General features: G+C 41.9%; 1 protein-coding gene across 5 annotated transcripts in view; it reads left to right on the top strand.

Moving 5' to 3' along the window:
- The window catches only part of ANO1 (anoctamin 1), a 141,824-nt gene extending 119,557 nt beyond the window's left edge, over window positions 1–22,267 (top strand). For all 5 annotated transcript variants that reach the window (XM_083749855.1, XM_083749858.1, XM_083749856.1 and 2 more), the window contains 10 exons: window positions 423–624; window positions 1,326–1,437; window positions 2,642–2,699; window positions 3,031–3,131; window positions 4,139–4,284; window positions 6,528–6,680; window positions 7,599–7,651; window positions 11,260–11,444; window positions 13,675–13,780; window positions 16,422–22,267. In XM_083749855.1, coding sequence (XP_083605981.1) covers window positions 423–624; window positions 1,326–1,437; window positions 2,642–2,699; window positions 3,031–3,131; window positions 4,139–4,284; window positions 6,528–6,680; window positions 7,599–7,651; window positions 11,260–11,444; window positions 13,675–13,780; window positions 16,422–16,682 — 1,377 coding nt within the window. In that variant the 3' untranslated portion in view covers window positions 16,683–22,267. The remainder of the gene's footprint in view (window positions 1–422; window positions 625–1,325; window positions 1,438–2,641; window positions 2,700–3,030; window positions 3,132–4,138; window positions 4,285–6,527; window positions 6,681–7,598; window positions 7,652–11,259; window positions 11,445–13,674; window positions 13,781–16,421) is intronic.
- The last annotated feature ends 931 nt before the right edge of the window (window positions 22,268–23,198 follow it).

Below are 23,198 nucleotides of genomic sequence, written 5' to 3'. Positions count from 1 at the left end.
TACAGTAGCATTCAGAAATGGCCTCGATAAACTCAGTTAGGAGCAGCAATTTTCTTTAAAACCATGGACTGGTTCACACTACCTGCACCACTGACAAAGCATGGCCCACAACTAGGGTTGCAGCAAGGCAGTGCTTCTATATACGCACACCTATGTGAGCTGGTTCCTTTACATGAGAGCTGAATATTGCTACTGCAATTTTTGCAGTAGTGGCAACCTGAAAAAATGCTACTGCATAGACACACAAAGGACAAATATGATGCATGAATTGGGCCCTAGAACAGAACTATTCCTCTAGTATGTTTCACTGTTAAACATTTCCTTTCAATCCAGATCTGGGCACCCTTTTAACAATTACTGACATCTAGACATTTTTACTGACATCTGCATATTCTTAAGACATACTACTTTTGTCTTTCCAGATTGGACTGACATTTGCCATTGTTTTTGGAGTCATAATATACCGAATCTCCACTGCAGCAGCTTTAGCCATCAGCTCCACTCCCGGTGGCCGGTCTAATGTTAGAGTAACTGTCACAGCAACTGCAGTGATTATTAATCTGGTGGTGATAATAATCTTGGATGAAGTATACGGCTGCATAGCCAGATGGCTGACCCAGATTGGTAGGTATAAATCTTAAAAGTTATTTTGACTTAAAGCTACAGTTTCTTTAAATGGCCTGTCTTAAAAGAGCACAATTATTTCACTTTGGCCACACAGCCAAGAACAAAGCATGTCTAGCCAATGATATATATAAAATAATCACTTGGTATTATTACATGAACTTCTTTCAGCAACTAACATTGGTTTGATTATAAAATGGGGGAAATGGACTTAGATTAATCAAGAGCCTCTTCACTTGCTATGGAGAACCAAACCATTTTCAGAAGCTGAGTAACGTAATTCATCTTCATTTACAGTCATTGCTTTCTTCATAGGGACAATAAATCAAGAACTGGAAAAATGAGGTGTCCAGCTATTGCTGAGCATGAACTTCTTAGGGTTTCATCAAACACAGAATTTTCCCTGAGTTACATTTCTTGTGATCAGACCAGGCTGATGTTTCCAATGAATGTAGTCCATACCTGGGCATGACAATGCATGCAGCTCCAGACATGGAGAGGGTTGCTGGAAGCTGGAAGTTTTCTAGTTCCACCATCACCATACAGAAAGGACCATTGGGTTGTACCTTTCTTGTTTAAAAAACAACAACATCTAAACAGATCAAGAGAAGTCTTCCAAAATCTTAAATCTTAACAGGCTCTAAAATTTAGGTATTTGAATGCTTTTTTCAAGCACTCTTACATTAATCTTCTTTACACAGAGGTTCCAAAAACAGACAAGAGTTTTGAAGAACGTCTTATCTTCAAGGCCTTCCTTTTGAAATTTGTCAATGCCTACACGCCTATTTTCTATGTGGCTTTCTTCAAGGGCCGGTGAGTTATACAAGCAGTGAATTCAATACCTTTTTCAAGGACCAGCAAGTTGCATAAGGTGAATTAAATGTTTAACTTTAAGTGTTGCAACTACTACTTTAAGCTGACTCTGAGACCTTATACAAGAACCAGTGAGTAGCAGGAGAAATTAATTAAATATTTAATAGTTATCTAGGCTGACTCTGAACATTTGTTGAGATAAAGTCAGGGCCCAGGCATGAGAGTGGAAAGGTTACTGGGGCCCAGAGATCCAGGGGAGCCTGCTAGTAATATGCACAAAAATGCATATATTAGCATAATATGTGTGTAGAATTGCATATAGTACTGAAAATAACAGAAAAATGCATTGTTTTCAAGCAAATTTTACAGTCAAACCTCGTTTTGTGGACGGGATCTGTTCCAGAGGCCCATCTGCAAGTCAAAAATGATGCACGCTGAAGCGCAATGATTTAGCGCTTCTGTGCATGCGCGATTTAGCACTTATCTGCGAACGGCGAACCCGGAAGTAACCCATTCCAGTACTTCCGGATTTGCTGCAGATGTTCGCAGAAGCGGACGCAAGCAGAGGCGCACGCAGAACAAGGTTTGACTGTATTTGTACAATGTGTATATTATCAGAAAATTGCAACAAAATGCTGATTAATTTCCATGACTCTACAAAAATTCACAAATTGATGCAGAAATGCGAAGAACCAAACTCAAGTTTACAAAAATGAAAAACTGAGAGAAACAAAAATTGATAAATTCACCCATTTATATCAGGATCCCTACTCAATGAGGACTCGGAGCCCATGCACTGCAGATTATATAACTGGTTTCAACTAATAAGTCCCACTGGTAGAAACCCATTTAAGAATATCCACTTGTGCAATGGTGCTTACCCACCACCACCACACAGAGACACTGTCTTCAGCTTCTGCATGCTCCCCACACACCCAAAAGTCGCTCTGGGATGGGGCAGGAGAACTCCTCAGAACAGCACATGGAGGATAGAGAAGGATGATGATTGAATAACAATCTATAAACAAACGGACAAACAATGCTGAAATTCCTGCCCCAAGGGAACGATTGACGTACCATCACACTGAATTCCTCCAAAAGATTCTATCTGGATGTATGGGAGATGTTGCAGGAGGAGTGTGACAGCTTGTTCCTCTAAAATAGGGAAAACAAAAGACCAATAATTGTTTCTGAATTTTCCTAGATTCGTTGGACGCCCAGGAGATTATGTCTACATTTTTCATTCTTTTCGCATGGAAGAGGTAACGGCAGTTCATTTTGTGCGTGCTTATTTCTGATCTAGAAACCATGGTGTGGATACAAATTTAACCACCTGCACACAGAAGGGCAACATCATTCCACTGAAGGCTTTTGATCCAGCTGAGGGATCCCACTGACACAAGTGGGGAGAAAGCAGTTTTCACTGATTTTACCCCCACCCCCTGCAGCTACTTCTCACACTGTTCTAGAGGGTCCTCCAGCTTTCAGGAACAGAGATTAAGAGGCACAAGGAGAATGAACCAAAGTCTTCATATAAGCCTGTGTTACGTTACCTAGATCCCCCTAATCTATGTATCTCTATTTCTCCTTTAGTGTGCTCCTGGTGGTTGCCTAATGGAATTGTGTATACAACTTAGCATTATTATGTTGGGGAAACAGCTGATTCAGAACAATCTTTTCGAAATTGGCATTCCGTAAGTAGCCAAGGACTGAGACCATCTGCTGTAAAATGCTTGCATATCAACTTGAAAGTAGAAATGCTGTGTTGTTGTTTTTTGTTTGTCCAAAAGGCAAGAAGAGAGCTATGCTACATACTATAAAATAACATGCATTTGCTTTATTATACCATTTTTAATATTTATTATTTTGCTTTTCAATCATATGGTTCCTAGAGTGGTATACAACAGAACTTGGACAATAAAAAAGAATTCTGAATCTACAGTGGTACCTCGGGTTACATACACTTCAGGTTACAGACTCCAGAAATAGTGCTTCAGGTTAAGAACTTTGCTTCAGGATGAGAACAGAAATTGTGCTCCGGCGGCGCGGCGACAACAGGAGGCCCCATTAGCTAAAGTGGTGCTTCAGGTTAAGAACAGCTTCAGGTTAAGTACGGACCTCCGGAACGAATTAAGTACTTAACCCAAGGTACCACTGTACAGTGAAAACAAATTAAATTAAATTTGTTTGTTAACAGGTAATAGGAGAAGCTGAAAATAATCCTAAGTACTGAAAGAAATGATGGCCTAGTTCTTACAAAATAGCCTATTAATAATACCAATCTTTGCCATCCTTAGGGACTAGTGTGAGAAAGTGTATTGACCTCATCCCATTTAATTTTTCAGATGCCTTGCAAATATTTAGACTGAATCCAAGGAGTAGCCCTACTTACAGTAAGGCTTCTGAGGCCTACCCTTCCAATGTGCCTCTCAGACAAGGCATCTCTGAAGGTCAAATAAACTTCAGGAAGACCCCTTGTTGTAAATGTAGACTGGGAAATGAAGCACAGAAGCCTCAGAAGGCACTCATGGAAAGTCTTGTGCACATCCGAGGGACCCTTTCATTCCCCTCCACAGCCCCCATATAACTAATTTCATAATCAGCAAATTCACGATTTTTTGTTTGTTTGGTTTTTTTGGCCTTTTGCTCTTACAAAACTACTGAGACTTTTAAAAGAGTTGTTTTTAATGTTTCGTCTTAGAAAAATGAAAAAATTCATAAGATACTTGAAATCGAAACGACGGCGTCCTGGAGACCACGAGGAATATTTGAAGAAAAAACAACGCTATGAAGTAGACTATAATCTGGAGCCTTTTGCTGGTCTTACTCCAGAATACATGGAAATGAGTGAGTGAGATTTCAAGTGCTTAAACTAGGGTTTCAGTTTTTTAATAGCTTACAGTGCTATCCTATACAAAGAGTAAGTGAGCATAGAATCACACCCTTAATCAGTGATAGATGAGTAATGGTCATGGTCAGTTTTAGTAGGTGAATGTGTTTTTTAAATAAATAGACTCAGTCTCAAGGGCAGGATTGTTTATTTTTAAACTATTTTGGATATGATTTGTTAGCATAAGATGGAATATGTAAGAAAAATGTTGGAGAGCCTCTTTCTAAGAGTTGAGCAATCATTCCTTCTTCTGCTTGGAATTGTAAATTCTCACATGTTCTTGATATCTCAAAGTGACACCCATAGTGAAGTTCTGATACTATGCAGAATTGTGTACATCTGAACTGCAGTCTAAACACCCTTTGCCCTGGGCTGGTGGAGTCATGATTTGGATTGAGCAACGGGTTCCTGCCACTCAATCCAGTCAGCTTCTGCCCAACAGCATTGCAGGGAGAGGAGAGGTTGAGGCAATTGCCTTTCAGAACTATATCCTGTGCTTTAAATTTGTGATTATTGCAGATCATGGTGAAACCATGTGAAACATGGATGCTGCATGTTCAGAACAAAGAGCCATTTAGTCCAACACTTTGTCTTCAAGATTACAAACAGATGCTTTTTGGAAGGCTTCTAAGCAAAATATGGTGAATCTAGTCATCTCCATATTATCCACTCACTGAACTCCTTATATTTGTACCTCATTCTCTCTCCAAAAGTTATCCCAAAGTGGCTGACAAAGCGTGTTCTCATTAAAGGAGAGCACGTGTTGCGGATGGGGCCAAACAAGACACCCCAGGGTAGCTAGGCAGCTTAGAGGCAAGGGTCTGGATTCAGATTGGTGAATGGTGTTACTGGGGTAAAATTGATGTTGCCAATTTAGGGGTGGGATCAGAGGTTATTTAAGCAAGGTCCACAGCTTGTTCTTTCTCTTTCGCTGTGGACACCGGATCTCCCGCCCGCCCGCCCTTGATTGGGCTTCGCTCTGACCTTGCTATGCCTGTCATGGGGTCGTTCGCATTGGTGCGGGGGCCTGGTAGGAATTTGTCCTTTTGGCTGATTAGTGTGTGCCAATCGGGTTTTGCCTACTGCGTAGCAAATCGTCACAACTTGTAAGGTTGGCGGTTAGGCATTGGTTAAAATTGGTTGGTGGAGGGGTATGGATTGGCTGGGCCTGCCCCTCCAATGCTGCTGCTGAACGGGTATTCTGTTAAAGGAATTCTGGAGCTTACCATCCCCTTCGTCCAAACCCTGAGGGCAGGGTGTGGGCCGCGTAAGTTCCAAGGGACATGCGGGGATTAGCTGAGGGTCTGTGTCGCAGCTCCAGTTGACCCTGATCTTGTTCCTCCGGACTGACTAGGGAGTCAGTGCTGTCCCCCAAGGCGGGGGGGACAGCTAGTCATAACCAATGCCTAAACAACCACTCACAATTTGTATGATAATAAAGTTGTGGCCAAAATTATGCCAAAAACCTTAAACAAAATTAATGTGTGTGGTGTGAGTTATTGGGTAGGGGTGTCTTGGGGACCTCAGCACGCAACATCAAACAGAAACAAATACAATTAACACCAAAAGGCAAAAATGTGAACAATTACCTGACAATAAAAATGCCTTCAATAAACTTTCAAGAGATCACCAATTCAATTAACTGTATATAATTCATAAATATGTCAACAAACATGTTATTTGGATGGTTTTGGTACAGCATTTGACCATGACCAAAGGGACTCATAGAGGCCACTGCAAATAGACACCATGTGAGATTTTAAAAATGTAAATCCCTGGTTTGGAAGATCATTCTCAGTCCATAATTAAGCAGACCTATTTCCATTCCAAGCTACACTAATTAGCCCAGAGCATTTGTAGTTTTCATGTACCAGTTGTTGGTTTTCTAAAAACTGCCAGTCGTTTTAACTTTGAAGTCCATTTTTATACAATATGTGATCCTGTTTTTTCGCTGAAATAAAAGGTATTATATCCCCCTACAAAGAAAGTTGCTATCTCATAAAGTTCTAGAAAACATAAACCAGCAGGCAACCTACTGTAGGTTAACATTACAGGGTCAGCACCTACCTACATTCATATGCATATGATCTGAGAGTATTGTGGTTTCAGTAGTTGTTTGTGGGGAGCTGTTTCCAAAAATACATTCCATCTAGAACAGCATAATATGCAAACTACAGTGTGTTTTCTTTTTAATTTTCAGTCATCCAGTTTGGGTTTGTAACCCTGTTTGTTGCATCTTTCCCACTGGCTCCCTTGTTTGCGCTCCTGAACAATATCATTGAAATACGTCTGGATGCAAAGAAGTTTGTTACTGAGCTTAGAAGGCCAGTTGCAGTAAGAGCAAAAGATATAGGTAAGCAGTTCACTAACAGCACAGTAACTTGTTAATATTATTCCTTATTTATGTCACTTTTCCATCTGTGATGGAGGAGGCAGGACTCTTATTTTAGTTTTGTGTCTTAAATTTCGATCCTCCTTTATTCTACTAGGGAAATTCAGGTCTACTAACTGCATAAGGTGATGAGATGATGACACTGGTGGTGAAGATGATACTTTAGTCAACGTTTCAATCCCAAAGCAGGGATCAAATAAATAAAGTAATAGAAATATATCTATATGTGGAAAATTATCTATATACAGTGGTGCCTCGCTAGACGAAAAGAATTCGTTCCACGATTCTCTTCGTCTAGCGGTTTTTTCGTCTTGCGAAGCAAGCCCATTGACAGCTTAGCGGATTAGCGCTACAGCTGTCAAGCAGCTTCCAGCGATCAGCTGTTAAGCGGCTTATCAGCGGAACAGCTGATAAGCGGCTTAGCAGCTTAAGAAAAGGGCGAATAAAACCTGCGGGGGGATGCAAGATTTTTTTCGTCTTGCGAAGCAACCCCATAGGGAAATTCGTTTTGCGAAGCGCCTCCAAAACGGAAAACCCTTTCGTCTAGCGGGTTTTTCGTCTTGCGAGGCGTTCGTCTTGCGGGGCACCACTGTACGCACACGCGCACAAACACAAAAATGGACAAAGTGTAAACAAATGGACAACTCCATCACTAAACTAAATAGCAATAAGAACAACAATTAGGGGATTGAAGCAGGATCTCACATATGAAGCAGAGTGTATGAGACAGTACATGTGGAAGATAGTATTTAGAGTACTTGAGCCCCTAGCTGTTTAGGCTATGAAGATAAAAACCAGCACCTTGAACTTGTACAGTGATGTAATTTATGGGTAGCCATTTTAAAGTCTTTTAACCTTCTGCTTGTCTTTTCCCTCCAGGAATATGGTATAATATCCTCAGAGGTGTAGGAAAACTTGCTGTGATCATAAATGTAAGTAATTCTTTGCAAATAGTGATTGATCATGCCGTTTCTTAATTTCTTTTCAGTTACTTGGAAATGTTAACATTATAGACATCTAGTGTGGTGTGGAATCTGCAGTGAATCCTCGGTTCAAATTCCCACTCAGTAATTAAGCTCACTGGACAGCCATGGGCAAATCACTGTCAAAGTTTTGTTGTGAGTCGAATATCTTGCTCTGATTTATTTAATTAACTCGCCCTACCCTATTTCAGCTTTCATGGAACAAAAATAAAGAAACTTTTATTCTCAATTTCACAAGCTTTCTTTTGAAGCTCAAATAATATAAGTCACTTTTATAACTTTTGAAACTTTTATTAGCAAAGGACTATTTGTCAGTAAAGTATGGTAACGATTTTCCTGACACTGCTGTTGTTTAGTCTTCCCACTCAGGCAGATAGTTTTTCATGTGAAGCAAGTTCTATAGAGCAAGTGGGAAGCTGACAGAGAAAGTGTGAGCTGCACTTCAGCACATGTCAGCCCAATTTTTATACTTCTTGACTGTTGGCTGCTATCTGGAGGCTTCCAAGTCAGTGGAATTTAGAGCACGTGTGTCTTCTCTGTTTAAAAATAATAATAAATCTTGTTTTCCTCTCTGAGGACACTTTTCCTGCTTTTTCATAATTCTTATAGCAACCTCTTCAACAATGACAAATGTCATGTTTTTGTTCCTCTGACTCACCCTACCCTATTTTAGCTTTCATGGAAGAAAGCAGACATGTATTGTTCTGCATATTGTCTCATACTCCCCTTTCCCAGGCACAGGGCAGAGTTTCAGTTTCCTTTGCAAAAGACAGTGAGCTCGTCTTGTTGCAGTATTCTATTTGCACTTTTTACAAATGTACAGTTGTACATTGCAAATGTGAATAGGCCTTACAGAAGCATATAAGCAACCACATAGGTAGGTGGTGTGACCCAAAAGACTGCCTGCTACCTGAGACTGCCTCCCCTCACAAACTTCTTAGACCCTGTACCAAATCTGACAAAACTTCTTTCCATTCCTATCCTATCAGGTGAGTGCAGCTCTCATTCCAGATACCTGCAACAACCAGTTGTCCGACAGTGACTCTTTTCATCTCATGTCTAACACCTGCTTCTTAAAGGCAATAGCTCAGGGGTCAGCAAACTAAGGCCCGCGGGCCGGATCAGGCGTAATTGCCTTCAGGATCTGTCCTGTGGACTGTCCGTGGATCGGCATGAGGATTCTGTTCGTTCGGCCTGCACCAATTTTTTTTCCTGCACCATTCCATCCCCCCCCCCATACACACCCTCACACAGTGCCTCCTCCCTTCCTCCTCCTGGCTTCTCCCCACCCTGTCTAGAGGAGGAAGGGGGCTGGCTGAGCGCCATTTTAAGCAGCCCCTCTCCGGAGCCAGTCCTTTCACACCGCTCATCTTCCCTCCACCGCTGCTGCTGCCCTGGTGCTCCTGTGGGGCAGAGAGTGGAGCAGACAAGCTTGCTCTGCCTACCCATGAGAAGAAGCGGCGGTGGTGGTGGTGGCAGTGGCAGCCCCAGGGAAGGGAAGGGCTGGGGGTGGGGAGGAGGACTACTTGCCCCCCTTGCCTCTTCTTCCAGCTCCCCCCCCCCCCCGGTGCTGCTTCTCCAGCCCACCACAAGGTCTGAGGGACAGTGGACCTGCCTGCGGCTAAAAAAAATTGCCAATTCCTGCAATAGCTGTTAAAAGGGGCAGGGGGGAGAGTTGTTGAAACCATAACTGACCTAGGTTGTATGTTCTGTATTATGTGTCTTACTTCTTTTAAAACATCTCAACAAAACTAGTTACAATCATTAGACTTTTCATGTTTAGAAAAAGCAATGTGGCCCAGTGAGCCAGTCCGTTTTATCTTGATGTATCTAATAGCCCTGTTAATATGGATGTTTTTGTGTAATCGTTTATTTATAGAGTTGGTTTGTCTTCAGTTCTTTGCCACGCTTTAAAGGGCATCCCAAGAGTCTTTCGAAGCTCACATAATTCAGCTGGCATTTGTTGTAGTTGGAGTAGAGGAAAACACTGCAATGTAAAAAAAAAAACTTGAAATCACCAAATAATGATTTCATAACATACTAGCGGGATGTCCACCAAATAGTTAGGAATATATTTGGGGAGGCAGTCATAAAGATGAGCTGAAGCTAAAGCAAGTGCCATGCTAAACTTCTATTTCCAGCTGGCTTTGCCCACCCTTTTCTCTCTGGGTGCCCGTTTCCTCTGTCTTTCTGGTCCTTCAAGGAGTCACGGCCATATTTGCATCTTTATGTGAGGCCCTTACCTCCTTCCCTTTTCCCCTTCAGATGTGGCCCATCCCTGTAGCCATGTGTGTAAGATGCTCATCCAGTGATGGAAAAATATGTGAAACTGTGGAATAGAAATAGGCAAGAAAGCCTCCCCGCTTCTGCCACTCTTGCACTGTCTCCCAGTTGTGCTCAGTCAGAAGCTGTGTCGGTTGATGCTCACCTCTGTGTGTCCACACTCATTCTTGACTTTTTGCTTCCAAGCTGGTTAAGCACGACATTCTTTGTCCTTTTCCTTAATGTGATATGTGTCAGTTATTAAGCTTCCAAATGGGTCTGAGTGTGGAATCGGTACATTGGATTCGGAAGCCACTGGTGGAGAAAGCTAGGAGAAAACAGCAATATTCCCTTGCAACAAAAATGGGAAACCTGTGGCCCTCTAGGTGTTGCTTGGCTACAACTCTTGTTGTCCCCGTCCATTGGCTACGCTGGCTGTGACATTAGTCCTCCAGATGTCCAAGAACATCTGGAGGACCACAAGTTTCCCACTCCTGCTTTATAAGAATCCTTTGGCAAAGGATCGTTTGGGCCCCGAGCAAATGACTATATGTTCCCCAAATGCTCCCCCCCCCCAAATTTTCTGGTGGTCCCTCTTGTGCTCACACCACCAAATCTAATTATATAAGATTTATTAATATTATAAAGGACTAAAAATGTGGGTACATTTTTCAACGTTTGAGTCTTTTTAAACAACTACTGTGTGTCATCCCCTTTATGGTATGGACATTCATTATTGTTTGACAAGATTATAATAAATTTAGGTGCCCTTGATTTGTAGCATCTGCCTAGGCTGACCCAAACTGCTATTACTTTCAGACCACATCAATGCAAAGTGGTTCAAATGGCTCGCTGCACACAACAACAAAAGCAAGAGGGGATTCTTAAACATACATGCCCCTTAATGCCTTAGTAAATAATAATTAATAAATAAATATGTGGATATAGAACCAGAGAGAGCAGAACACTGCAAATGTTGCACTTACACTGAAAGCAGAACCATATTGAAATTAGAAAACAATGAAGGACCTGTTTTTTATTGTCCACATGATGTTATGTCCTCAGCCAACTTCAATTGCTCATTCTCAATTTGCTGCAGTTCTAGAGTTCGAATATCAAAACTTCTATGGAGTGAAGAAAATCATTAATCTGCGGATTATGGCCAGAAACCAGCCTGATTTATAGCAATCCATCTGCTCATAAGCCCAACTGGGGGAGGAGACAGTTGAGTTTGGTTATGAAATCAGTCAAGCATTGCCTGAATATTGCGCTCATTGTTTACTCTTATGGCTTAGGCATTTGTGATCTCATTCACATCTGACTTCATTCCACGCCTCGTGTACCTGTATATGTACAGTGAAAGTGGCACCATGCATGGCTTCGTGAACCATACGCTATCCTATTTTAATGTCAGCGATTTTCAAGATGGAACAGCTCCAAATGACGCTATGGAGCTTGGCTACCCAGTCCAAATATGCAGGTACATACTGTTATTTCCTTAAAAGAGATTTTTCCCTGGGATGTTGACCCATTCATGCATCTCAGAAGGACTCATATATAAGTTTCCATGTACTTAGGTTGTATGTATTTGAACATGGATTTGTGGCTACCACCTTCCATTTGCATATGAATCTTCCTTCTGTGTATATCCACTATCTCGTCTCAGTTGTCATGGTCTGAGCCATACCATTTCCTTTCCTTGACACCTTTCTCAGAGCTTGAAAACTGTCGACTTCAGAGCTTCTCCAGCTCTCCCCAAAGCTATGGCCCATAAGAGTGCACCTGAGGCCTCGATGTGATCTCATTTCCTCCCGTTGCACTGCCACCCAAAGAAGAATAACAAAGCCGTCTAAAACAACCCCCCTTCACTTTGAAGCATTTCTAGTTAGTAGTGTCCACACTAACAACCCCAGCCTGTTAGGGGACACATGCCAGAACTAGTCATTATCCACAGGACTCCTCCATTTGTCTAGCACCCACCAAACCCAGAGGCCTGTGTGAGGACCCACTTTCCCACAGCCTTTGCATGAAAAGCTATGGCTGCTGCTTACTCCCCTTTGTCTTTATGACTGTTTTATTGCTCAACCTTTCAAATACACAGTACAGCTCAGCTACTCAAGGATCTACTTACTACCGCAGCATCTAGTCCTGTAATCAAAGAACGCCCAGAAAGCTTGTTAGCTTGCCGTCAACCTCAGAACATATATCCATAATCCTATTATTGTTGGATATGCTTTTTGCCTCTGGTCCAAAGACTGGAATCTGAAGATCTAAACTAGAGACTAGGCTGTTCTGTCTCGTTAGTTATCCCAGTAACATGCATTGTTGAACATATAATGGTCAACTCCACCTGTGCTAGAACAAACTCATGACCACATAAGCTTCGCCCATTCCCTGTGCCAATCTGAACTTCTAAGCCACAGCGCTCCTTTTCATTAGGTCCCAAACCCAAATGTAATCTCCTGCCGTAAGCATCCCACATAATCTCTCCAGGATTACGTGCAAGCCACTCAGGGCTACCAAAGCTAGCACCCCTTCCTTCCCTTCACCAAAATATATCTTCCACCCCACAAACCCTGCTATCTCTGGTGTCACTCATCTCCTAGGACGGGGGTGGGGAGCCTATGTTCCTTGAGATGATGCTGGACTCCCAACATCCGAGACCATTGGCTGTGCTAGCTAAGGATGGGTGGGAGTTGGAGTCCAGAAAATCTAGAGTGCAAAAATCTGCACTCCTGTGCCTCAAGGCTTCATTGTACCTCCATGCTCATGGCATAGGAGGGCTGAGAACACCTTCCAATATACTGCACAACTCCCGGTCAATATACTGTATTAAAATTCCTAGGAAGCTTCTCCCTGGCCTCCAACCCAATCATTTTAAAAAGTCGTGTTAACCCTTCTGCCCCACAGCAAATCTTTTCCTGGATAAGATTTCCATTTGGAGCCAGCTCTTCCTATTTTAAAATGGGAGATGGTTTATTTGTTTTATTACATATTTTGCTTCAGTCCATCCAATGAGGCAGCACTCTATGCCCTCCCCAACTGGTGGCTGGAGAAGGCAGGAATGGGTCCAAAAGGGTCTCTGCCTACTTTCCTGTTGCAAGTCTCATAGGACTTTGGGTGATAAGGGCTCCATCTCATTTCTTCACCTCCCCGCCAACCTGCATCCTTTCTCCCTACCCTAATTTTTCACTTACAGTAGATGGAATATGCAGGGGAGGGGCTAATGGCAAAGTTAGGTCTATTACCATCATGATAACATCACTTAATAGGCATCAGCCTACTTTTAGTTTTAAAAAGAGCCCAAAATTCGCTTTTTGAAGGATCCGATTGTGATTGGTTTTCTCACAAATCAACCCAGACTATTACATAGATAACTGGTGATAATAACATGTATTTTGAGGCTTGCATGGAATAAGCCCTTTCTGTTCAAGAAATGTCAATGCGCTCTCTCTCTCTCGCTCTCGATCTCTCACTCACACTCACACACACATATACGTATGCAAAACATACATGCACACATTTTTTTCTCAGCATCTCTAAGAAGGCTACAACTGAAATATTAAGCAACACCAACAGGTGGATATGATAAGGGTACAACAAAGCAACAAAACTTTGGCAAAGTTTCATGCTTTTTGCAAGAGCCATACTGTGTATATTCAGTCAAGATCCCCATCTTGAATATACTGACTCTCAGTTCTGCTTTTCAGATACAAAGATTACCGAGATCCCCCGTGGTCTGAAACTAAATATGATATTGCAAAGGATTTCTGGGCTGTCCTAGCAGCAAGACTAGCATTTGTAATAGTGTTTCAGGTAAAGTATATCCCAAAATTATTTAAGGTGGCTCTGTATTAACAGACAGGGCTTGGAAAAGAGAATACTTTGTTAATATAATATAACCTAATACACATATCTTAGACACAAGGGTCTGACATGCCATTTTCACATCCCAGTTCTAATTAAAACCTAACATTTATTAAACCCAAGCATTTAGCACCCGCATATCAATAACAATATTATCTGGAGCCATTTTACTCTGGCTCCAGGTCTGGTTTTGTCACCAAAATACAGTGGTGCCCCGCAAGACGAATGCCTCGCAAGACGAAAAACCCGCTAGACGAAAGGGTTTTCCATTTTTTGAGGCGCTTCGCAAAACGAATTTCCCTATGGGCTTGCTTCGCAAGAAGAAAGCCCATAGGGAAATCTCCGGGGACCTCTTTTAAATGCTGGTGGTGGGGAGCAAAGCCTTTCCCCCCCCCCTCCGGCCTTCAGAAGAGGTCCAGGAAGGCCGGCGGGGGCCGAAAGGCTTTGCTCCCCACCGCCAGCATTTTAAAAGCGGTCCGGGATAGCAGGGAAGCGCTTCCCGCTATCCCGGACGGCTTTTGAAGGCAGGCGGCGGGGGGGAGCAAAGACTTTCGCCCCCCGCCGGCCTTCAGAAGAGGTCGGGGGACAGACTGTCCCCGGACCTGGACTGAAGGCGGTTTCCTTAGGAACGCATTGATTGATTTTCAATGCATTCCTATGGGAAACCGTGCTTCACAAGACGAAAAACTCGCAAGACGAAAAAACTTGCGGAACGAATTAATTTCGTCTTGCGAGGCACCACTGTAGCCTTAGTCATGTTTATCAGGAGAGAAATGGGGAAAATGAAACCCTGTTAGTACTCCAAGAGTACTCACTGATACGAGGATTCACTGTATAGCTAGATGACATCTGGGGCAGCTTATGCCCAATTTTGACTGTTGTGCCAGCAACAACTGCTCTTGAACCAAGATAGCCTGGTGCCAGTAACCCATGCTCTGGTGACCTGTTTGTACTAGGTCAAGTGCTCCACATGGGACTTCCCTGGAAAATGGTAAAGAAGTCTGTGACTGCCAGACTGGGTCATGTGTCACCTGTCCTAGCATTGCCTTGGCTTCCTGTAAAGCCACCAGTTCCAATTCAATGTGTTGGTAATCAAAAAGCCCTTAATAGCTCAGAGTCTAAGTACGTAAAAGACCACTTCCTCCAATACCAACCAGACAAGGTCTTAAGATCAATGGTTGAGGCCTTGCTTGTAGTGTCACCAATGGAGCTAGATGGGGGGGGCGGTAGCCCACAGCATGACCTTGCTCTTTGGCAGCATCCCTACTATCAAATCTCCCCCCCAAAAAAATGAAGGATGATTGTCACAAACATTGCCATCATTTTAAAACATTTTTGTTGGCCAGGCATTTTGTACTTGAAGGGGTGGTACATTTAGCAGCTGGAATTATGTATTGTTTGAAATGTGCTTTGATAGTTTTGACTTTAGTAGTGTTTGAATTACGTTGTTTTATTTGTGGGTATTGGGTGGCTGCCCTGGGCTCCTTTTGGTGGTATGGGGGAGGACGGGATAAAAACAGAGTAAATAAATAAATTCTCTGAACCAATATTTGTTGAATTTAACTCTCTATGGGTTGAGGGCCTAAGTATTACCACTTCCCACCAGGAAATTAATTTCTGAGAAAGAAAAGGTACATGTGTTGTAACATATGAAGAGTGTTACATGTGTCTTCTGCTACAGATGTGTTAGATCAGGCAGATGTTGGCCATGTGACCAGAGAAGCCAGGAAGGAAAACCGTGTGTGTCCTTAATGTGTCACAAAAGAGACTTTTTACTTTTTCTTTCTTAATCTTCATGTATAAAAAGTGACAGTTAGAAAAAGAGAGTTGCATGCAGTCAGACATTGGGGAATTTTATTCATGACAGGCTGGTTTTGTTTGGGAGCGGGCCTTAAATATCTGTGGCCATGTATGCCAGAGAGTTGTAAACTGCACAGTAATTTTACATAACTCTGGTTTCTAAATAAAAAATATATGTCTAGCATATCAGTCCTAATTGTAGAAGTAAGGTAAAGGTAAAGGGACCCCTGACCATTAGGTCCAGTCATGACCGACTCTGGGGTTGCGGCGCTCATCTCGCTTTATTGGCCGAGGGAGCTGGCGTACAGCTTCCGAGTCATGTGGCCAGCATGACTAAGCCGCTTCTGGCGAACCAGAGCAGCGCACGGAAACGCTGTTTACTTTCCCGCCAGAGTGGTAGCTATTTATCTACTTGCACTTTGACGTGCTTTCAAACTGCTAGGTTTGCAGGAGCAGGGACCGAGCAACGGGAGCTCACCCCATGGCGGGGATTCGAACCACCGACCTTCTGATCAGCAAGTCCTAGGCTCCGTGGGTTAACCCACAGCGCCACCCGCATCCCATAATTGTAGAAGTAATTCCCATTGGTTTCAATCAAGGTTGCTTCCAAGCAGGCTTGTTTAGGAACATGCTTTAGGACACAATCTAGTCAAATTTAAGCAATGTTTATGTTCCGCAGACTTCCATGGGACAAATTTTTGCAAATACTGAGCTCTCCGTTGTAATAATTGGGACTTCAAAGTGCTTAGTTTTGTCTGCTAATATTGGCTCTGAAATTCTTATTTTTCAGAACTTGGTCATGTTTATGAGTGACTTTGTGGACTGGATTATCCCAGACATTCCCAAGGACATCAGTCAGCAAATTCATAAGGAGAAAGTTCTGATGGTGGAAGTCTTCATGAAAGAAGAACAGGGAAAGCTGCAGCTGCTAGAAAACTGGGGGGGCAAGGAGAAAAGGAAAGGTGAAAACTGTAACAACCATAGCCCCAGATCGTCAATGAGCCATAGAGGGAGTGCGTCTTCCATTCATTCATGCCATGTTGAAGTGTAGAAGAGGAAGTGGTTTTATTCCGGGGCATTCCACTCATAAGCAAGCCATTATTTAAAGGATAGGACTTGATTCTTTAACAGCCTGGTGCATGTTTAAGCATATGCAACCATTTTGCTTATATCTATGTAAGAAATTACATTCTTACAAAAATGGAGGACCATATTCTGTTTCTGGCAAGGATCTTTTGGGGGTTTTATTTGCACAAAAAGCAATGCAGGGATATTTTTTTTTTACATATATCTATATTTCATGGTTAGCTTATAACTATCACTGTTTTTATATTTAAAAAAAATAGAACAGGTAGGCTATTCTCTTGGGAATTTTACTTTAGCTTATTTATTGAAAAATGGCTGAGGGTTTTGAATAACTAGAGGCTCCCCATTCCTGATAAGCTGTATGGGAGCTTTACAGTTTGCAAAGCAAATAAAGAGCATCCTGTGGAGTTCTTCCTTTCAAGACAGAGGAAGAAAAACTGTGCTTTAATCTGCTGGCCTTTTTGCAAGCAGAAATCCTGTTGTGTTTCCTGGGCTCTATGCTGAACATGCAATATTTTCTCTTAAGCAAAAGCAGTGGCAAGAAGATTTTGTTTCTCATCTGGGGCTCACGCCTTGGGTAGAATCCAATTCATCACTTCACTCACGCCAGTGAACAAAATGGTGGGGCCATCAGCCCAGCACTACTGAGAGCAGTTTGTTTGAATATCTTTCATTCCTTCCGATGTGAAAGATGAAGGATTTGTGAAAAGGGCATTTATGTTTAGTAATCCAGAGTGTCTAAGTGCACATTCCAGAGGGGGTCCAGAGGACAAGAAAGAATATTAGCAACAGCACAATTTCCCCAAGCACTGAGGGGCCTTTTTTCAAAAGTGCCCTGAATTAAAGAGCACACACACAGCTGCTAGCAAATTGCACTGCCCTCCACAAACCTAGGAACCTAGTTGCTGAAGGAATATGTTTAACAAACCTATTCCCCAAGCAATTACGTTCACAGGTCATCCTGCTCAGTGTAGCTGGACATCCCATCTTTGATTACATCTCATACTTCCAGATACCACAGCCCCCTATCATTTCACTGACCAGAGCATCGTAACTGAAAGCATCCTTCAGTTCAGCAGTTATGATGACTCAACTGCCCAGTTCCCTGACAAAGGTATCCAAATATTGTTCTCTGCCACTTTCCAGCTTCTCTGCTGCTTTCAGTTCTCTTGCTCTTATCAAAGGGTTGGAGCATCTTCTCTATAAACATTTGAGGCTTTGTGGTTTTTTTTATTAAATTGGGATATACAATTATGACTGGCATGAGGGGAGAGAGAGAGAGAGAGAGAGAGAGAGAGAGAGAGAGATTTCTCCCTCGTAATATTCAGGGTCACTCAATGAAATTAACAAGCAGCATGCTCAGAAGAGATATTAAGAAAGTACTCTTTCACACAATTGTTTCTATCGGCTCAAAAGAGACAGGGGGAGGGAGTGTGGAGGGAGTAGGAATGAATGGCAGAAAGGGAGGATCAGCAAGTGAAATGCATGAGGAAGAGTGCATAGTGGGCTGAGTTGAGGGAAGAAGAGCCCATCAGAGCATGTGCTGGGCCAAGGGTGTCCCTCTGCAAATCTAGTATAGATTCTGGTATGGAGTTATTCCTGAGAATCCTTGAGGATTATTTTTTTTAATCAAGTTTAAGATCAACAGTGCAATCCTATGCATGTTACCTGGGAAGTAAATTTTCCCAGGTAAGTACATATAGGACTGCAACTTAATATTACCTTTGGAGTTTTGATGAAGTGGGGATAATATAACTCGAGTTCTAAGCTGTGTTTTGGACCAGATTATTTCCACCTACAATGATTCCGTGGATGAAAATAGTCCTTTTAATTTTTCTAGCTTTTAGGACTCTATGTCCACTTTCGACATTCAGAGCAACACTACCCCAAATACACTCTTCTCTGAGCTTACTATAAAGTTTATATTATGATGTTCCACCTATTCTGCCCATTCCAGAATATTTCTGATGTGCCTACTATTTATTTTTTGAACATCAGGCTCTCCAGTTCCCTCATCTTGTGTCGGAGGCTTCTAGGCATCAGCATATAAATACTTCCATGTTGCATCTCCTGCCAAATCCCCCTTTTCTGTTCAGTTTTCTGGACACTTCAAAGTCAAAGAAATCCTTCTACGAACACCTAGCTAGCCCTCGATTGCAATTCTCACTTTACAGTTTGTACTGGGATACGGACAGCCAAGTACAAGATATGCATGCCTCTCATCACATCTGAAGGGCATGTGTGTGTAAAATTTAGTGCATGCCTCTTTAAAATAACAGCAACTGGAAGCAGATCACATGGGCGTCCTTCAGACTTGATAGTAACGGTTAGCATTTATATGGCACTTTCCAGAGTACAAAAAATCTTCAGGTGCATTATGTTGTGAAAATGTGATGAGTAGCAAGTGTACTTTTTGAATGCCATCTGCAAAATGTAAAGGGATTTTTAAAAACAAAAAACCTGTTGCTGATCCCCAGCAAGTAACACTTGCTACTTCCTACAGGCTGAGGGCCCAACAGCTTCATTTGGGTCTTTTTGGCAACATATCTCCATCTCCTGGGATGGAGAAGGAAAGAAATGGTAGAATCTGTTTAGTGGCTGCTAAGCAACCATCACATACCCTCCCTACAATTTGCAAACGTTTGGCAACAAATGGCACTGGTGACAGGGTTTGGGCAGCCAAGGCACATGACAACATTCCTTCCAATGTCAGTCTCCAGGGAAAGTAACCCAAGAGGAAGCTCCGGATAACAAGTCCGAGAGCTAGAACATACCTGCCAGGTCCATCCGCTCCACAGTTATATCTAGTGTCAGGCCTAGTGCTTAGGATACGATTGCTCCAAAAATATGGCATCCTTGATAGATAGCCCCAGTGATGCAGGTGGACACAAAGATGAAACTAGAATCAAAAGGGCAAGCACCCTGAGCAGACCCCCCCTCTTAATTTTGCCCCATATACATGAAAAGTCTTTAAATTTATTTATTATGTGTGTTCTTGGCAGGGCACCAGCTCCCTCTTAATCTGCACCTTCTACGTGTATCTTGAGCAAAACCAACAAAGCAAAATATAGAACATTTGCTTCATGTTACATACAATATGAAATGTTCATATAACAGTCTTCCTAGTTATGAACTGCAGTGCATCATATCATATATACCAAAAAAAATCCTATGCTGTGTAAGTTGAGGATGAAATTTAGTTTTAATAGAGAACAAAAATCAATTTCATCCACAACTGCCAAAGCCTCGCATTATATTGCAAATTAACTTACTGTATGGTTTGTAAAACCAAATGTCCAAAAGTGTTATATTTCAATTAAAAGAGCATTGTTGCAGAATTATAGAAAATAAAAGCAAAATCGTCACGTAGTTTTGTAGTACTTATTAGTTTTTATACAAAGTATGCAGCAAACTCATTCTTAAGTATAATTTGTCCGAAACACTCTTTACGTGGAAGTTAACAAAATGTTGTCCAACATGTTTAAAATACCAATCTAACCAAAGATTGTTTTTAATAAAGGGCTTGTTTTTGTTTATAATTGCTTCTTATATATTGAATTGCAGGAATGTCACCTTTTTATATCTAAAAAAACTTGCTTAAAAGTCTGTTACCATTGTAGTCAGCCTTGTCTACCTTTATTGATACAGGATTCACAGAAGACAATAGAAATTTTCTCTCACTTTTACCCTGATCCAACAATGGCCTTTGGCAGCGGTAAGAGCTTTTTACAACATGGGAAAGCATCAGTGCATGTTTATTGGCTATGGATCCTGCTGCCAACCTATAGGTATGGGCTTTGATGTCGATATGCAGGGAGGATGCACATGAGATGCAGAGGTGTTACCCGTTCATGGACATTGCATGTATAACGTGAATGCAAGTTGACATTCCCATCTGTCCCTTGAAACTGATGGGAGTGTTTCGCCAGATGCCATTTGGGTGCTACGTTTTCATTGCATATTACTAGTTACCCACAGCATCTGGCATCGAGGTGAAAATGTTATCTATTGGGCTAGAAAGTCTTGTGTGTGATCGCCAGAACTGCTCTGTTCTTGGCCTGTAAACTTCAATTATTACATTTTAAAATGTAGTTAAGGCACGATCTAGACTACACACCCCAGGTTGTGCTAGGACTGGCCAGATGCAAAGAGTGATATCCATTATTAGCCACATCCAGAGTAGATGCATTGAAATCTGTGGATTTTATTCCATTGGGTCTATCTAGCATTGGATGCCATCCCAAATCCAGAGATCCCTACCTACACATTCCACCAAACCAGTAGCCAGCTCTTTCAGCTTTTAAATGTTCATCATCTACTCCAGGAGTGGGTAACCTTTCGCCCTTCAGGTGTTGCTGGAGTTAAACTCCCATCAGCCCCAGCAAGCATGGCTGATGGTCAGGGATATTGAGAATGATAGTTCAGCAAAACTTGGGGGGGGGGAGCAAAGTTTCCCCATTCATGATCTACTGGACAGAGAGGGAATGTTTGAAAATCAGTTCCATCAAACCCCTTCCCAACCAATGGTCAGTATTTTTAGTATGCAAACCAATGCACAAAATATCAGTGATGAGCCAGCCAGGATAGCACATTAAGTGTTTTTTTGGCAAATGCACAATCTTTCCCCCTGGATCAAACTCTTCTGGGGGTTTTTTCAGCAGAAGCTGGATTTGCACAGCTTTGATTGGCTAACACCCCTGTGTTGATCATGAAGTCAACTCCAATGATTTCTTGGAACAATTTTTAGCACCTTAAAAAGATGTGGCCCTTTATTAGATAAATAATTACGCTGCCAAGCAGAGGCATGAGCAGATAAATATGAATGAAAATGTGCAGCAGAACTCGCCTCGGAGGGGAGAAACCTGTACCCGATTCTGTTTGCCGGTGCATCTGTATGCAACCTTCGAGCTGTTAGCATTGACCACCTGTTCAAAGTTCACACAGAGTGCAGGTGTCAGATGGATATTTCCTTCTGCATTGATGGGACAATATTCAAAAGAGCAATCTACATGAAGGAGGCTGCAGCCCTTTGCACACTTACATGGGAGCTGGTCACACTGAACTCATGGCATGGACATGATTCCAGAAGCCTATTTGCATGTGCAGATTATGCTTGTTGGATTGGGATGAATATGAGGGAAACAAGGCAGCAGGAACAGAATGCAGGAGGTGCCGGCCTCTTCTTCTCATGAGCAAAAAATCAATCCCTTTGTGACTTCCATCTTACTGTTTTTCTCTCTAGGTAGCCTACATTCATGTAAAATGTATCCTGAGCTATTAGTTTAACTAGAAACCAGGATGAATGTACACACCCATAGAAAATGTATATTCCATTTCACGCTCTATCAGCTTGTAATTTTATAAGTACTGTAGATGGATTGCCCAGTTTAGAATTATATGCTGAATACAAGCGATGGGAAATAACGAAATTGTAAAGAGTTATCTTAAAATGTTGTCCTAATACATTCCTGTAAATATTAAGACTATATACTTATAAACATTCATTATTTTGAGATCATTAAATAATAATAAATGCTTTTACTTGTTTTATAGTTCTTTACTATTTTTCAATGGGGTTTGTATATAATATTGTATTACTACCTAGAAAATTATATAATGCTTCCTTTTTTAAAAAGAAAAGTAAATGCATATAAAGCTGCTTTAGTTTTTTGTTGAATATTTCTTTGTATAGTTAATATTCCTTCATTGGTTCCTTCAGGCAAATGCCATTTCGCAGTACTCTATAGTCATCTAATAGGGAAAAACAAAAAACAAAGGGTTGTTGGACTTGTAATGTCAATATAAAGTGACTGTTAAATTTGGAATGGCTTTGACACTATTGCTATATTCCTCTAAAGTCTGAAATTTAAGGAGATCCCGACCACGTAGTGTGATCTTTCTGTTGCTCTCTGAACAAAAGTTGGACCTGTTCAAAAATCTGAAGATTATTTTCTAGCTATGTCCATACCGACATATAATTGTTAGAATTCAGTTAACTAATGAATCCCACCAATGAAAGCCCTCACAAGGACTTCTGCTTGTGCAGCTGGGCTTTCCCCCTCCCCTGTGTGCCACTTGTGCCCCTACAATTTGCTCTGTGGGGTTCAGGAGAAGGCACAGAACCATACATGGAGGGAGAAAAGAGGAATCATTCTATTTGTCAAGCTGAAATGCTTGCTCTGATGAAACTGTCAACATGGCACAACATGGAATTCTTCCCAATATTTATGGCATTTTCCCTTTTTGCCCCATGCTGTGGTGGTGCTAAGTTTCTTGAATACATGTGCTTTCTTCTCCCAGAATCACAGACTTACTGCCCCTCTAATAATGCTGAAATTTACCCATGAATCCTGACGTCTATAAAACAACCTTCCTGTCAACATGGCACAACATGGAATTCTTCCCAATATTTATGGCATTTTCCCTTTTTGCCCCATGTTGTGGTGGTGCTAAGTTTCTTGAATACATGTGCTTTCTCCTC

Source organism: Podarcis gaigeae (assembly GCF_964106915.1).
Source record: "Podarcis gaigeae genome assembly, chromosome: 1".
Taxonomy (NCBI): domain Eukaryota; kingdom Metazoa; phylum Chordata; class Lepidosauria; order Squamata; family Lacertidae; genus Podarcis; species Podarcis gaigeae.
Note: the sequence above shows the minus strand (reverse complement) of the source record. Positions and strands in the feature narration are given on the sequence as shown.